Source organism: Haliotis cracherodii, unplaced genomic scaffold (assembly GCF_022045235.1).
Source record: "Haliotis cracherodii isolate W230 unplaced genomic scaffold, xgHalCrac1.p SCAF_10, whole genome shotgun sequence".
In the NCBI taxonomy this organism is placed as follows: domain Eukaryota; kingdom Metazoa; phylum Mollusca; class Gastropoda; order Lepetellida; family Haliotidae; genus Haliotis; species Haliotis cracherodii.
The window spans coordinates 1,745,398-1,762,772 of record NW_027266265.1 but is presented as its reverse complement, the minus strand read 5'-3'; the positions used below and the strand labels follow the sequence as shown (position 1 = coordinate 1,762,772).

Genomic DNA, 17,375 nt, shown 5'->3' with positions numbered 1-17,375 from the left:
GTTGCTGGGTACTGATTCAAACCAAGGATCCCAATGGTTTAGACCGCCAGAGGTTGCTGGGTACCGATTCTTAACCAGGATCCCAATGGTTTAGACCGCCAGTGGTTGCTGGGTACCGATTCAAACCAAGGATCCCCATGGTGTAGACCGCCAGAGGTTGCTGGGTACTGATTCAAACCAGGATCCCCATGGTTTAGACCGCCAGAGGTTGCTGGGTACCGATTCAAACCAGGATCTCAATGGTTTAGACCGCCAGAGGTTGCTGGGTACTGATTCAAACCAAGGATCCCAATGGTTTAGACCGCCAGAGGTTGCTGGGTACTGATTCCAAACCAGGATCCCCATGGTGTAGACCGCCAGAGGTTGCTGGTTACCGATTCTAACCTAGAATCCCCATGGTGTAGACCGCCAGAGGTTGCTCGGTACCGATTCCAACCCAGGATCCCCATGGTGTAGACTTCCAGAGGTTGCTCGGTACCGATTCCAACCCAGGATCCCCATGGTGTAGACCTCCAGGGGTTGCTCGGTACAGATTCTAACCTAGAGCCTACTAACTCCTGTTCACATCAAGATTTTATTACCTTTCTCCACTGTGTCCCACTCTCGCTCGTCCGACGTGGTCCGGGGCAGCAGATTACAGATCTCTGCCGTCTTGGTGACTACAGCATACATCTGAATACGCACAACAAACCAGCCAATCAACGACAAGATATCATCACTGTCAACCAATCTGCTACAAGGGACCATAGCTGCCGGCCAATCAATTACAAAGTAACATAAGTGTCAGCCAATTAAATACAATGTATCATACCCATCAACCACAAATGATCATAAATGCCAGCCATATGTTTTCTAAAGTTATTTCCAATCAAATACGTGATATTCTTATTGTCAGCCAATCAACTACAAGACCAGTTAGTGTCTAGAAAAATTGATTCAACACTGAAGAATGAAAACAGCGGCCATGTTTCCCACCTTGCTGTCGGAGTGGTAGGTGAGGTGTACGGGCGTGCAGCGCAGTGGGACTTTACGTATCGGCCACGGAGCATCGTAAGTCACATGAGTGGGCAGCACACAGATACGCAACTCAGACTGAAAGAGAAAAAAATAAGGGGATAACACATCACACTAAACTTCCCAAATGTGTTATTCAGGGTGCTGTTGTACAAAAAAAACCTTGTCTCTCTGACTGTCATAAGTCCATGTTAAGAAATGGGAGGTACTATCACCTTAGTACTAAGATCAATTTGTACAACAGCATCCAGGTACCACAATATGATATGTATATGCAGAGGAGTGAGTGAGTGAGTGAGTGACAACGCTTTGGACAGTATTCAGAGATGCAGGTCTTAGACGTTTACCACATGCATGAAATCCACAAGCACGGGTATGGTGCTGACAAACCTATAAACATGATTGGAGTAAAAAGGATTTTGAACCCACGTCCATGGGTTTCTGGTGTGCCCAAGGGAAGTAACTCTGCACAGTTGTTATGTTACCTCCAATGTCATAGAGGTAACTTCACTTCTTTATTCAGTTATTCATGATATTCGTTCAGTCCCATGAACCAAGTGTGCGTAGGTGAAGGTGGAATATGACAGTGGTCTGACAGTAACCATGTCCAACTAGTGGGTGATGGAATGAACAACGATCTAAACCATCTGGGTAAGTCAGAGCCTGAACACCCAATCCCCATTTCAGGAAACTCTTAGACAAGCATGGGAAACTAACGTAACTCAATTCCTTTTTTTAACACAAGTACATTGCAAGATTAGGTAACAATGGAATCAATATAATTACATACAGTTGAGGAGGTAAGAGTTAGCTGCCTTGGTTGGACCTGTGACGACAGGTACTAGGTACACACCTGGCTAGTGAGCACACCTGTGAGTGTACACACCTATAAGCTATACACCTGGCAAGTAGACACTCACCTGCTTGTTAAAGTACAGGAATCCCTTGGGACAGTTGATGTTGTGGAAGGAGGTGAAACTGGTGACAGCGCCGTCGATGCTCATGGGGTGGATTCTGAGGGAGCCCTTGGACGTCATGAACAGCCAGAAGGGGTAGGGGCCACAGATGAACACCTGCAAGCAGACGCTTCATTACCCACACAATGCACCAGGACATCCTCTCACCAACAGCAAGCAATTCAAGCACCTACAGCAAGTGGTACGGCTACCCAAAGGTGTTCTTTATCATTGGGTTTGTTTACAGGCCGCCATCAAACAACAGTACTACTGTGTGAAGTCAGGCAATAAATACTTACTTTTATACAGATGGTGTGAAGTTAGGTACTACTCGGCAGGACGTGCTGACCTTTTTCTTGACACCTGGTGTCATTCCTGTTTTTCAGTGGCTCATTCATATAATTTTCACAGATATTTTGACCTCCCCCCAAAAGAGGAAAACTCTGGGGGGGTCTGGGGGCATGCCTCCCCAAAGAATTTCTTTTAAACATTTGATTGCATCTCAGATATATGTTGACTTCAACTTTGAAAAATACTGACTAAATCTGAGATCCTTAAAGTCATATCATCTTTTCATCCTGCCAAATGTTTTACTTCTGGAACCAAAACCTTCAAAGAATGAAAGGAGGGAAGGAGGTCCTACAGACCATACTCTTGAATGATCAGTCAAAACAGATTTGTATAAGCAAGTAGATTGTTATCCTTAACCTGGCTATGCTTTCTACACTTAGGTCATGAGGAAACAAACGCTTATAAGGTGATATTTGTAGTTGAACTGTCCCAGAAGACGTATCCTGAATCTTTGGTCAACAGATGTATCCAAGCACAACCAAATCATTCTGCTGTGATTTCTAATAAGGACTGGGTTTTCCAGCAATATCACGGTGCAGGACACCGTAAATGGGCTTCACACATTGTAGCCATGTTGGGAATCGAACCTGGTTTTCAGCATGACGAGCGAACACTCTAACCACTAGGCTACCCCACCCCTACCTATTTCTAATAAGTGTGACCAGATCAGAGTATGGCACTTACACCGGAGTAGCCGGACACGTCCTCGAAGTAGCGCAGGTGTTGCTGGGAGTACACGGCCACCTTCTCCTCCTCCTCCTTGTCGTCCTTCTTCTTCCCCTTGGGCGGCCTCCTCTCCTTCAGCATGATGTTGTGGTTGTAGCGCTTGAAGCGGATCTTCAGGTGGTTCTCGGTGCGCGACAGGTTCTCTTGCTGGTAGGGGAACGCCTCGTAGATCAGCAGCGAGTCCTCCACGCGGGCCTAGGAGGAGGAACACAGTCAGATGGAGTACGTCCAGCATTAGAAATACGTACTAGTCCCTTAGTCCTTGCAACACTGCCCAATAGTTAAGGTATTATAAGGACTAGTGGACTAACACAATAGTTTCTACTGCTGTGGAGTTTAACGTCGCATTCAAGATTATTACATTTCTTATGCACATGTGTGGGCTGCTTGTACTAGTCTGGATGAATGACAGTTTAATATTTGTTTGTATACTCCTATATGTATACTCTGTGAACACAAACCCACAATGCCATAGTGCTGAGTGACCATCACAAGATTTGGTGTATCACAATACTAAAGCAATCGTTCTCAGATCATGAATATACAAAGTGACACTTGAAAAATAGGGTCACACACTGTAGCTCACCTGGATATGAGTCAACAGTTCAATGATTCAACAAAGACAGCCACTTAACAAAAGTTGCTGTCAGTGTGGTTGAAAATCATACGTCTTCAGCAACCCATGCTTGGTGTAAAAAGGTGTATTTACAGACTGCCGTCATTTAGCTTGAGTGAGTGAGTGAGTATGGTTTTACGCCGCTTTTAGCAATATTCCAGCAATATCACTGCGGGGGACACAAGAAATAGGCTTCACACATTGTACCCATGTCGGGAATCGATCCTGGGTCTTCTGCGTGACGAGCTAACGCTTTAACCACTAGGCTACCCGACCGCCCCTCATTTAGCTGGAATATTGCAGAGTTGGGTGTTAAACAACAAACAAACTAAAGAAAATCAGATTCCAACCTCTTGATCAAAATGGGGAGTACGTACAAGTACATGAAATTGCATCTTCAGTGGTTCCTAGATTCATAAGGAGATGTTTTGACATACAACTCATGGCTCACGACAGACACCGGACACACAGACCACGACATAAACTCACTTGACTTTCAGTCAGGTGAGCTAAATATGAAAATGATTTGAAAATACACTTTTCTCATAGCGCATGGATGCTCACCAGGAGATAGGGGCGAGACTTGTTGTGTCCGAACCCCACCATCAGCAGCTCCTTCACCTCGTGTACCTCTCCCACCATGCCGGACTTGTCGCTGAAGCTGGCACTGCAACAAACAGCAGACATCAAACAACAGCAAACAATGAACCGCAAACTGTAAAAGGATTTGTTGCTTTGTTTGTTGTTTAACGCCACACTCAGCAATATCCAAGCTATATGACGGCAGTCTGTAAATAATCAAGTCTGAACCAGACAATCCAGAGATTGACATCATGAGCATCGATCCATGCAATTGGAATACGATGGCATGCATCAACCAAGTCAGCGAGCCTGACCACCAGATCCCACCAGTAGCCTGTTACGACAAGCATGGGTGGCTGAAGACCTATTCTACCGTGGAAAATAGCAAACATCAAACAACTGCAAACAGCAAACAACAGAAAACATTGAACATCAAACTGCAGAAGGATAGCTAGATCTAGTTGAAACAGCTATTTAGAGAAAATGGTAAATCATGGAATCTGGAGCAACAACCTTGTTGGTGTTGGACAAATCCTGCAATGTCAAATGATCAAAAAATTGAAAAGATGGACGGCACATTGTCCCAAACCCAACCATCTGTGACCAAGTGGTTTTACTGTCAGACTTATGTTGTTTGTCCATGTGGGATAATATCAGATAAACCACCGTTGGACCAATTCATATACTAATGCATCACTAATCTTCATCAAGTTATGAATAGGTCTGTAGTTTAAACAATATTGCAGAAAAAATTGTTTATACAACATTTTAGCAGGTCAAGAAAGGCAAAAGATACCACAAAGACACAATGACACAATGCCAATAACACAATGATTGGAGGTGGTGAAGTGAAATGGGGTTTCATGTTGCGTCCAAGATTATTGCACTTAAATAGCAACGTGCATGCACGTGTGTGTGTGTGTGTGTGTGTGTGTGTGTGTGTGTGTGTGTGTGTGTGTGTGCGTGTGGCTGCTTGTACTAGTCCGGACTGATGCCCATTTATAGTGCCAGCCCACTGACATACCATGCCGCAGTTAAACATGAATACCCCACTCAGACACAGTATACAGACTCCAAGCCGGCCAGTCCTTGTTTTAGCACCTTAATGCCAAGCGCCAGACAGGGTAACAAAAAGTACTATTTTTTAAAGGACTTTTGGTATGACGAGGTCGGGTATCGAACCCGGACCTTCCATCCTCCGTTCATATGCTCTACCACTAGACCGTGTAGGTGGTCACAATGACCTGAAGACACAAGAGCGACACCCACCTTTGTTTTGCGGCCGTGTCGACCACCTGGCCACTGTCCACCAGCACCTTGTGACCCATGGGGAAGTTCTTCACATAGAAACACAGCTTGAAGTCCGGCATGCTGTAGATCTGGAACCAAGAAACACATTGTGACAGTCGGTAGTGAATGCAAGGTGTCGGAGCGACAGGCAATGATTTATCCAGGCCATATATTCACCAGCAACATATTTATCCTTCTCCTACCTCCATGTCCCCGTTCTCCCGACACATGATGGCCCAGTACGAGGGCTTGATGTCCTTGCTGCTGCTCTTCCCTGGTGCTCTGAAATAACATTGCCTGGATATTGGTATTCTTTCAATTTGAAACAAATCAACAACATCCCTACTGACGACTGCAACAAAATGCCCACTGATGTCTGCAACAACATTCCCACCGACATCTGCAACATCCCTACTGACATCTGCAACATCCCTACTGACGTCTGCAACATCCCTACTGACGTCTGCAACAACATTCCCACTGACATCTGCATCATCATCCCCACTGATGTCTGCAAAAACATTCCCACTGACGTCTGCAACATCCCTACTGACATCTGCAACAACATTCCCACTGACATCTGCAACAACATTCCCACTGACATCTGCAACAACATCCCCACTGACGTCTCCAACAACATCCCTACTGATGTCTGCAACAACAACCCCAGACATCTGCAACAACAACCCCACTGACATCTGCAACAACATTCCCTACTGACATCTGTAACAACATCCTCACTGACATCTGCAACAACATTCCCACTGACGCCTGCAACAACATTCCCACTGACGTCTGCATCAACAACCCCACTGACATCTGCAACAACATTCCCTACTGACATCTGTAACAACATCCTCACTGACATCTGCAACAACATCCTCACTGACGCCTGCAACAACATTCCCACTGACGCCTGCAACAACATTCCCACTGACATCTGTAACAACAACCCCACTGACATCTGCAACAACATTCCCTACTGACATCTGTAACAACAACCCCACTGACATCTGCAACAACATTCCCTACTGACATCTGTAACAACATCCTCACTGACGTCTGCAACAACATTCCCACTGATGCCTGCAACAACATTCCCACTGACGTCTGCATCAACATTCCCACTGACGTCTGCAACAACATTACTACTGACTACTGCAACAACATCCCTACTGACGTCTGCAACAACATCCCTACTTATGTCTGCAACATTCCCACTGACGTCTGCAACAACATCCCCACTGACGTCTGCAACAACATACCTACTTATGTCTGCAACATCCCAACTGACGTCTGCATCATCATCCCCACAGGCATCTGTATTAACATCACTACTGACGTCTGCAACAACATTCCTACTGACGTCTGCAACAACATCCCCACTTATGTCTGCAACAACATCCCTACTTATGTCTGCAATATTCCCACTGATGTCTGCAACAACAACCCCACTGACATCTGCAACAACATCCCTACTGACATCTGTAACAACATCCTCACTGACATCTGCAACAACATTCCCACTGACGCCTGCAACAACATTCCCACTGACATCTGCAACATCCCTACTGACATCTGCAACATCCCTACTGACGTCTGCAACATCCCTACTGACGTCTGCAAAAACATTCCCACTGACATCTGCATCATCATCCCCACTGACATCTGCAACAACATCCCCACTGACATCTGCAACAACATTCCCACTGACATCTGCAACAACATCCCCACTTACGCCTGCAACAACATCCCCACTGACATCTGCAACAACATCCCCACTTACGGCGGCAACAACATCCCCACTTACGTCTGCTTGTTGTCCTGTGTGCCAATGTTGAAGGAAGAAGTGAAAGCTGATGTGTCAGAGTCTCCATACAACAGTTCATCCTCGTCATCGATGGCACTGAAATAAACAGGCACAATATTCAGTGAAGGTAATGCGACAAACATGTGGTGGCACAGACAACAAAATCAGACCAATAAGCATGATAAGTGTCAAGCACTGAGCAGATAGGTTCCCTTGTCATGGTTCATAAGTGGCTGGTGTCTCCTGACGTCAATGGCTTCTCTTGTAGTTTTCTTTGACACCAGCTGTTGTTGGTGGCTTCCCATATGATGGTATGGTCTTGTTTTTTAATGTGTTCTGAAATTGCTGATTTCTGGTCTAGTTTGTACTGACCTACTATCCAGGAGAACGTGTTTCTAACTGACCTACTATCCAGCAGAACGTGTTCTAACTGATCTACTATCCAGCAGAACAGGTTTCTCCACAAGGGTACTGACCAACTAACCACTGGCCTACTATCCAGGAGAACGTGTTTCTAACTGACCTACTATCCAGAAGAACATGTTTCTAACTGACCAACTATCTAGGAGAACGTGTTAATAACTGACCTACTATTCAGCAGAACGTGTTCTAACTGATCTACTATCCAGCAGAATAGGTTTCTTCAAAAGGGTACTGACCAACTAACCACTGGCCTACTATCCAGGAGAACGTGTTTCTCACTGACCTACTATCCAGAAGAACGTGTTTCTAACTGACCAACTATCTAGGAGAACATGTTTCTAACTGACCAACTATCCAGGAGAACGTGTTTCTAACTGACCTACTATCCAGAAGAACGTGTTTCTAACTGACCAACTATCTAGGAGAACGTGTTTCTAACTGACCAACTATCCAGAAGAACGTGTTTCTAACTGACCAACTATCTAGGAGAACGTGTTAATAACTGACCTACTATCCAGCAGAACGTGTTCTAACTGACCAACTATCGAGCAGACCTGTTCTAACTGACCTACTATCCAGCAGAACGTGTTCTAACTGATCTACTATCCAGCAGAATAGGTTTCTTCACAAGGGTACTGACCAACTAACCACTGGCCTACTATCCAGGAGAACGTGTTTCTAACTGACCTACTATCCAGAAGAACGTGTTTCTAACTGACCAACTATCTGGGAGAACGTGTTTCTAACTGACCAACTATCTAGGAGAACGTGTTAACAACTGACCTACTATCCAGCAGAACGCGTTCTAACTGACCAACTATCTAGGAGAACGTGTTTCTAACTGACCTACTATCCAGCAGAACGTGTTCTAACTGATCTACTATGCAGCAGAACAGGTTTCTTCACAATGGTACTGACCAACTAACCACTGGCCTACTATCAAGGAGAACGTGTTTCTAACTGACCTGCTATCCAGGAGAACGTGTTTCTAACTGACCTGCTATCCAGCATGACTGGTTTCTCCACCACGGGCTTGTTGGCTTTCTCCGTGTGGTGTTCCTCCATCTTGATGGGTGATGTTGTCAACATGCCGCTCAGGTCCTTGTAGGCTGTGACGCTCACCACCAGGGGTTGCTGTCACAGAGAAGACATCGCATCAGAGGGAGAAGACATCACATCAGAGAGAGAAGACATTGTATCCGAGAGAGAAGACATTGTATCAGAGAGAGAAGACATTGTATCAGAGAGAGAAGACATTGTATCAGAGAGAGAAGACATTGTATCAGAGAGAGAAAACATCACATCAAAGAGAGAAAACATTGTATCAGAGAGAGAAACATCACATCAAAGAGAGAAAACATTGTATCAGAGAGAGAAAACATCACATCAAAGAGAGAAGACATAATATCAGAGAGAGAAAACATCACATCAGAGAGAGAAGACATTGTATCAGAGAGAGAAAACATCACATCAAAGAGAGAAGACATTGTATCAGAGAGAGAAAACATCTCATCAGAGAGAGAAGACATTGTATCAGAGAGAGAAGACATTGTATCAGAGAGAGAAAACATCACATCAGAGAGAGAAGACATTGTATCAGAGAGAGAAAACATCACATCAAAGAGAGAAGACATTGTATCAGAGAGAGAAAACATCTCATCAGAGAGAGAAGACATTGTATCAGAGAGATAAGACATTGTATCAGAGAGAGAAGACATTGTATCAGAGAGAGAAAACATCACATCAGAGAGAGAAAACATTGTATCAGAGAGAGAAGACATTGTATCAGAGAGAGAAAACATCACATCAAAGAGAGAAAACATTGTATCAGAGAGAGAAAACATTTCATCATAGAGAGAAGACATTGTATCAGAGAGAGAAGACATTGTATCAGAGAGAGAAAACATCACATCAGAGAGAGAAAACATTGTATCAGAGAGAGAAGACATTGTATCAGAGAGAGAAAACATCACATCAAAGAGAGAAAACATCACATCAGAGAGAGAAGACATTGTATCAGAGAGAGAAAACATCACATCAGGGAGAGAAGACATTGTATCAGAGAGAGAAAACATCACATCAAAGAGAGAAGAAATTGTATCAGAGAGAGAAAACATCACATCAGAGAGAAGACATTGTATCAGAGAGAGAAAACATCACATCAGAGAGAGAAGACATTGTATCAGCCACCCATACCCACCCCCCACCCCCCATCCTATTGGTGGAGGGGCATTTGTGGGCTCCGAGCTGCATCCATTAGGCTATGACCTACCATCTGCAGCTGGGGTTTCATGACGGCCAGCCTGACGCCGGTGCCGAAGCTGTCCTGTTTGAGCGTGAGCAGCATGAAGCCTCCGTCTTCTGTCATGATGAGGACGTAGGGGTCGGCCACGGTGCACTTGGTGATGCAGATATCCATGGGGATGTGCTGCAGCTGCTTCACTGTCACAAGACACAAGTAGGTCAGGGGTCACTGTCACAGGACACAAGTAGGTCAGGGGTCACTGTCACAAGACACAAGTAGGTCAGGGGTCACTGTCACAAGACACAAGTAGGTCAGGGGTCACTGTCACAAGACACAAGCAGGTCAGGGGTCACTGTCACAAGACACAAGTAGGTCAGGGTCACTGTCATAAGACACAAATAGGTCAGGGGTCACTGTCACCAGACACAAATAGGTCAGGGTCAACGTCACAAGACAAGTAGGTCAGGGGTCACAGTCACAAGTAGGTCAGGAGTCACTGTCACAAGACACAAGTAGGTCAGGGTCACTGTCACAAGACACAAGTAGGTCAGGGTCACTGTCACAAGACACAAGTAGGTCAGGGGTCATTGTCACAAGACACAAGTAGGTCAGGGGTCACTGTCACAAGACACAAGTAGGCCAGGGTTCTCATTTCACTGTTATTCTGAGATATGATTTCGTTACCACTGCACAGTGATCCAACAGCTCACCACATATATACTATTGTTGCCCGAAATAAATGGTAGCAAGTAGAAAATGTTTACATATTTGGCTACATGATGATGCCGTTTGGCCCCTCTACAGCATTATGCTATTTTCATAAACCTTTTGTAGAAAACAGGCTAAATATCAATTTTTGACATTGGCTCAAAAACCATTGCATTTGCACAATGCTAAGCAAAAGATTACCTGGGCCATATTCTACTGTTATCTTACTGCTATAATGGTCATCAATGCTGATGAAATAAGCACCATATCTATTTTAGCCTCTTAACATGTGTCCCAACAGAATATACTGTGGAAGAGTGGTACCTCCTTCTAGCAGGCGGATGGCCTTCGGGCACACTTGCAGAATATAATTGGCGCCGATGTTTCCTGCGTAAACCGTCGCTGCCTCAGTGCTGAAACCACTGTGGTCCAACTCCATGATCTCCTGGCCTGTCTTCAAAACCTGAACAAGGAGATTACAAACAATAGAAGTTTGTTTGTTTGTTTGTTCTTTAACTCAGCAATAAGCAATATTCCAGCTACAGTGATGCCCCGCTATTGTGCTCTTCGATAAAGCGCATGGCTCCCAATATATTTGTACATTTTTAATACTGAGAGTTTTACACACATGATTGTATTGTTGTTCATTGTTCATTTGCACATAACGCTTCTCATTGCATAATCAACAGTTTATCGCTGAATGGAGTTCTAATAATCTGTTTGAAAACATCCGCAGCAAGTCTCGGAAATACGATTGTTCTACTAGTTAACTTTTCACACTATACATCCTTTGATCTTAGAAGTGCATGCATGCAATAAAAGAGAACCACAAGCAAAGTTTATATTCTTAATTAGGGGGCAATCCTATTTGAGGCGACACTGTCAACTCACATGTAGAGTAGCTGTCACAACACAGTGGTCATTCCTTTTGATTCGGATCAAGTAACCGTATCAAACCAATTAATCTGGCTTGAATGTGTATCTATATTTGTATGAATGTGTATGAATGCGCATAGTGCTGGTCAAAACTCTCATTTTCCGTATTTTAAGCAACACGACCAATCAATGCCACTGAAACACTCTGTACTTGTGTAATGAATTGTGATAGGCTCTTCACTCATAGCGTCTGTTACTACCATTATCGATCGATATTTTCATGTAAGAAGACTACATTCACATTGAATGTGACAGTTAAGGCTTGTAAATAATAACAAACGGCGAAAACATAATGGATATATATTTTTACACTATGAACTGTAAACAACTTTTATCATTGCAATGTGCGAGACAAGGCAAAGATCGTGAGATTGGCCAAGCGCGCTCCCCCGCCTCGGCCACAGTTAAACGGCTCATCGTCTATAACGCCCACCAATTATTTGGACCCCATTGGTAGCGTTGTAGCGAGGGACCGCTGTATATGACAGCGGTCTGTAAATAATCAAATCTGGACCTGACAATCCAGTGATGGACACCATGAGCATGGATCCACACATTTGGGATATGATGACATGCATCAACCAAGTCAGCGACCACCCGATCCCGTTAGTCGCTTCTTATGACAAGCACAGTCACCTTTTCTTGCAAGCATGGGTTGCTGAGGACCTATTCTACGGGTCATAATAGAAGTAAGTTTGCGGGGATTTGGTGTAAATATCACTGTATCAATCCAAGTGTTTAACAGACTTATCAATGGAGGCCAAGGGATGACAATCATTCATAAAGTGTGTGAAAACGTCTTCCAATGCAGGAGCCATTATCCGTTTGTGCGTCCAACAGCACTGAACACAGTGACGAGAAGAAGTTGTGGTAAGCACACAATCCCTGGTCCTTCTATTTCTAAGTTTTTAAGTTTGTAAACTTGGTGACCCACCATGCTGGTGTCGGCCCTACTGAGGATGAGGAAGGCGTGGCCTCCTTTCAACTCTGGCTTGGGCTCCTCTTCTTTCTCCCCTTCCTCCTTCTCTGCCTCCTGTCAACACAAGCAGCACCATCAACATCATCAACATCATCAACAGCACCAGCACCATCAACATCATCAACAGCACCATCAACATCATCAACAGCACAATCATGATCAACAGCACCATCAACAGCACCTTCAGGATCATCAACATCATCCACATCAACATCAACCAAGATCATCCACAGCACTGTCAGGATCAGCAGCCACACGATCCTCCAAAGCAACATGGACGTCAACCATCTTATCACCATCCACATCCATATCACCATCATACACTCACAAACATCACTAAAATTATCATCTACATTAGTATTATCCATGTATCATTCTACCTTCTGGGGCAAGGGCATTAACTGACTAAAGAAGTCCAGTTTCCACCCTTGACAAACTAGGCTGGAATTCAGGAGTTATATTTTGTCTGGACTAACGAGTCTATGCATAGTCCACTGGTGGCGCTATGATCAAGCCATGAAATTCAAGCCTAGTTTGGAAAGGATGGAAACAGGATTTTTATTGTCAGTTAATGCCTTTGCCCCGGGAAGATGGTATCACTCAGATTGCTGACAAGACTCACATCATCTACGAGGGGCACAGAGCTGAACACTGTCCACAGGTCTCGACAGCCAGGCAGCTCAAACGTGGTCACCACCTGCGGTCGAATGCTTCTCTGAAATAAAGATCGGACAATGTTCATCGAGACAACAAGGACTGGTCCTTAGTTCTGACCTTAAACCACACTTTTGGTATGACTCGGCCGGGAATTGATCCCCGGACCTTCCACTCTCTGGGTGGATGTTCTACCACTAGACCACGGAGGCAGTCAATTTAAAGCAAGAGAAAAAGAAAGTTGTCTTCCTAAGTGAAGAACAGACCTCTCAGTAGGCTGCAGAAGAGAAGGGAATAAAGACAATATTTACCTGTAATACTGATAAGGCCCCATTCTTGCCATAGCCAGAGGTCGTGACAAGTTCAAGGTCAGGGTCAAGGGAGCTACTGAACTCTTCAGACAGGAAGACAGGATCTCCCATCGTGATCTGTCCGCACGGGGCGATATTCCATATGTTGTCACACACCTGCACGATTACAACAAGGGGAGGTAACTCATCACTCTCTGTGACAGTAAGTGACTGCCATATCAGCAACAATTTTTAGCGAAAGATCATTGAATAAATTATTTACATTTCCGCTAAACAAATACATTTCATTGGAAATAAATTAGTTGTAAAAATCCATAATATTAAATATTTTGTATTTCTTTCTGTGTGAGTGCTGCAGCGGCGTGATCTGACCTCGAAGGTGTAGGACGTGATGGTGGTTCCTGCTGTGTTTTCACTGGCACCGTACACCTCCAGCTCATCCAGGTTTTCAATCTCCGTCACATCAGACGCTGCAAAATACATCGGCTATCAGCGAGTGGAGGTGTGTTATACAGGTAGACAGTATCTCTCATCTATCACCTCTAACATGAACACAGGGAATAGGCAACACTACACTCATCAGGACACTGCTCTCATCAGGGCACTGCTCTCATCAGTGCACTGCTCTCATCAGGGCACTGCTCTCATCAGGACACTGGTCTCATCAGGACACTGGTCTCATCCAGACACTGGTCTCATCAGGACACTGGTCTCATCAGGACACTGGTCTCATCCAGACACTGGTCTCATCAGGACACTGGTCTCATCAGGACACTGGTCTCATCCAGACACTGGTCTCATCAGGACACTGGTCTCATCAGGGCCAGGACACTGGTCTCATCAGGACACTGGTCTCATCAGGGCACTGGTCTCATCCAGACACTGTTCTCATCAGGGCACTGGTCTCATCCAGACACTGGTCTCATCAGGGCACTGGTCTCATCAGGACACTGCTCTCATCAGGGCACTGGTCTCATCAGGGCACTGGTCTCATCAGGACACCCGTCTCATCAGGACACTGGTCTCATCAGGACACCCGTCTCATCAGGACACTCAGGACACTGGTTTCATCAGGACACTGGTCTCATCCAGACACTGGTCTCATCCAGACACTGGTCTCATCAGGACACTGGTCTCATCAGGACAATTGGTCTCATCAGGACACTGGTCTCATCCAGACACTGGTCTCATCCAGACACTGGTTTCATCAGGACACTGGTCTCATCAGGACACTGGTCTCATCCAGACACTGGTCTCATCAGGACACTGGTCTCATCAGGACACTGGTCTCATCAGGACACTGGTCTCATCCAGACACTGGTCTCATCAGGACACTGGTCTCATCAGGACACTGGTCTCATCCAGACACTGGTCTCATCAGGACACTGGTCTCATCAGGGCCAGGACACTGGTCTCATCAGGACACTGGTCTCATCAGGGCACTGGTCTCATCCAGACACTGTTCTCATCAGGGCACTGGTCTCATCCAGACACTGGTTTCATCAGGGCACTGGTCTCATCAGGACACTGCTCTCATCCAGACACTGGTCTCATCAGGACACTGGTCTCATCAGGACACTGGTCTCATCAGGACACTGGTCTCATCCAGACACTGGTCTCATCCAGACACTGGTTTCATCAGGACACTGGTCTCATTCAGACACTGGTCTCATCCAGACACTGGTCTCATCAGGACACTGGTCTCATCAGGAAACTGGTCTCATCAGGACACTGGTCTCATCAGGACATTGGTCTCATCAGGACACTGGTCTCATCAGGACACTGGTCTCATCCAGACACTGGTTTCATCAGGACAATGGTCTCATCAGGACACTGGTCTCATCAGGACACTGGTCTCATCAGGACATTGGTCTCCTCAGGACACTGGTCTCATCAGGACACTGGTCTCATCAGGACACTGGTCTCATCAGGACATTGGTCTCATCAGGACACCCGTCTCATCAGGACATTGGTCTCATCAGGACACCCGTCTCATCAGGACACTGGTCTCATCAGGATACTGGTCTCATCAAGGCACTGGTCTCATCAGGACACTGGTCTCATCAGGACACTGGTCTCATCAGGACACTGTTCTCATCAAGGCACTGGTCTCATCAGGACACTGGTCTCATCAGGACACTGGTCTCATCAGGGCACTACCAACACCAACTTGCACATGCTTCGTCATCAACCGTACTCCAAAATTACCAGGTGGACTCAAGTATATATATTTTTCATCAATGGAAACAATTTAATATGACAATCTCCTTGATCTGTGCAGGGACCTTAAGGGTTGTTTGTAAAATAGTACTGATCACAGCATCATTCTTGTTGTGTTGCTAAAATGACAGAGCACCTTGGATCCACCCAAGAAAAGACGGGGTGAGTGAGGGAGTGAGATCAAATGTAATCTCATCAGTATTATTTCATTCATATAGCCACAAGAACAAGTTGATATATACACAAGTGAGTCATGAATGCAAAGTTATACGCAAAAATATATTTGTCAAACATATTTGGACATAACCATATTATTTATACAGTTAAAACAGAGGCTATAGACAAAAAGGTATCCATTTTTTAAGATAGGCCTATTTTCAATAAGAAGCCAGGGGAACACATGCCACAAATCTTCTTGTCAATCCAGTGTGATGCTACCCATGTCGATAGCTGTCATCGTGTCTAGCTTCGACATGCTGCTCACCCTCGGAACTCAAAAACATGATTTGACTGTGCACTCAATAAGCTGTGAGCTAAAGGACCCCCCAACACACACATCCATGTTCTGAAAGGAACCCTGTTTCTGGGACACACTCACCTAACTGTTCCGCCCCTTCAACCTTCCTCTTCTTTGAAGCAGGTTCATTCTGCAGCAGAGGAATACATTACAGACAGTCACTGGTTTCAGTGGAATTTATCACACACACACACACACAGACACACACACACACAGACACACACACATTACACACAATACACACACACACACACACACACACACAACACACAACACAACACACAACACACAACACACAACACACAATATACACACAACACACAATACACACACACACAACACACAATACACACAACTAACACACACACACAATACACACACAACACATACACACAACACACAACACACACACAACACACAACACACACACAACACACACACACAATACACACACACACACACAATACACAATACACACAACTAACACACACACAATACACACACAACACATACACACAACACACAATACACACACAACACACAATACACACACAACACACACACAATACACACACACACACACACACACACACACACCTGTTTCTTGTCGGCCTCCTGCCTCTCGGACTTGTCCATGGCCTTCTCCTCGTACTTGAGCAGCAGGGAGTTGCCGAGCCGTGACCCCAGGAACAAGAAGCCCTCCTCACACTGGCACATCTATGGGAGACGAGGAACAGACAAGGAGAGTTACGAGCTGTTGGCAATACTGCAGAAGCAGTGGACATCAGAACTGGCCCATGTCGGATCTATGTCAGACCCATGTCGGATCTATGTCAGACCCATGTCACACCGGGTCGGACTCATGTCAGACCCATGTCAGACCAAAGTCAAACCCGTGTCGGATCTATGTCAGAAATAGAGAGTGAGGGAGACCAGAAATGGGTTTCACGCATTGTACCCATGTCAGGAATCAAACCCGGAAATAGAGAGAGATAAACAATTAGTATGAGTCAGGACAAGGTAGAGTTATCATGTTT

At 45.2% G+C, this 17,375-nt stretch overlaps 1 protein-coding gene across 1 annotated transcript in view; it reads right to left on the bottom strand.

Moving 5' to 3' along the window:
• The window catches only part of LOC139444929 (cleavage and polyadenylation specificity factor subunit 1-like), a 45,516-nt gene that overhangs the window by 14,466 nt on the left and 13,675 nt on the right, over nucleotides 1-17,375 (bottom strand). Inside the window, exons 12-28 of the mRNA XM_071225953.1 lie at nucleotides 16,936-17,055; nucleotides 16,420-16,468; nucleotides 13,974-14,071; nucleotides 13,602-13,757; nucleotides 13,259-13,351; nucleotides 12,592-12,690; nucleotides 11,046-11,184; nucleotides 10,041-10,210; nucleotides 8,766-8,902; nucleotides 7,346-7,441; nucleotides 5,739-5,817; nucleotides 5,515-5,624; nucleotides 4,228-4,330; nucleotides 3,006-3,242; nucleotides 1,935-2,087; nucleotides 976-1,092; nucleotides 582-672 (exon numbers count right to left, since the gene is read on the bottom strand). Of these exons, the coding sequence (XP_071082054.1) occupies nucleotides 582-672; nucleotides 976-1,092; nucleotides 1,935-2,087; nucleotides 3,006-3,242; nucleotides 4,228-4,330; nucleotides 5,515-5,624; nucleotides 5,739-5,817; nucleotides 7,346-7,441; nucleotides 8,766-8,902; nucleotides 10,041-10,210; nucleotides 11,046-11,184; nucleotides 12,592-12,690; nucleotides 13,259-13,351; nucleotides 13,602-13,757; nucleotides 13,974-14,071; nucleotides 16,420-16,468; nucleotides 16,936-17,055 (2,047 nt within the window). The remainder of the gene's footprint in view (nucleotides 1-581; nucleotides 673-975; nucleotides 1,093-1,934; nucleotides 2,088-3,005; nucleotides 3,243-4,227; nucleotides 4,331-5,514; nucleotides 5,625-5,738; nucleotides 5,818-7,345; nucleotides 7,442-8,765; nucleotides 8,903-10,040; nucleotides 10,211-11,045; nucleotides 11,185-12,591; nucleotides 12,691-13,258; nucleotides 13,352-13,601; nucleotides 13,758-13,973; nucleotides 14,072-16,419; nucleotides 16,469-16,935; nucleotides 17,056-17,375) is intronic.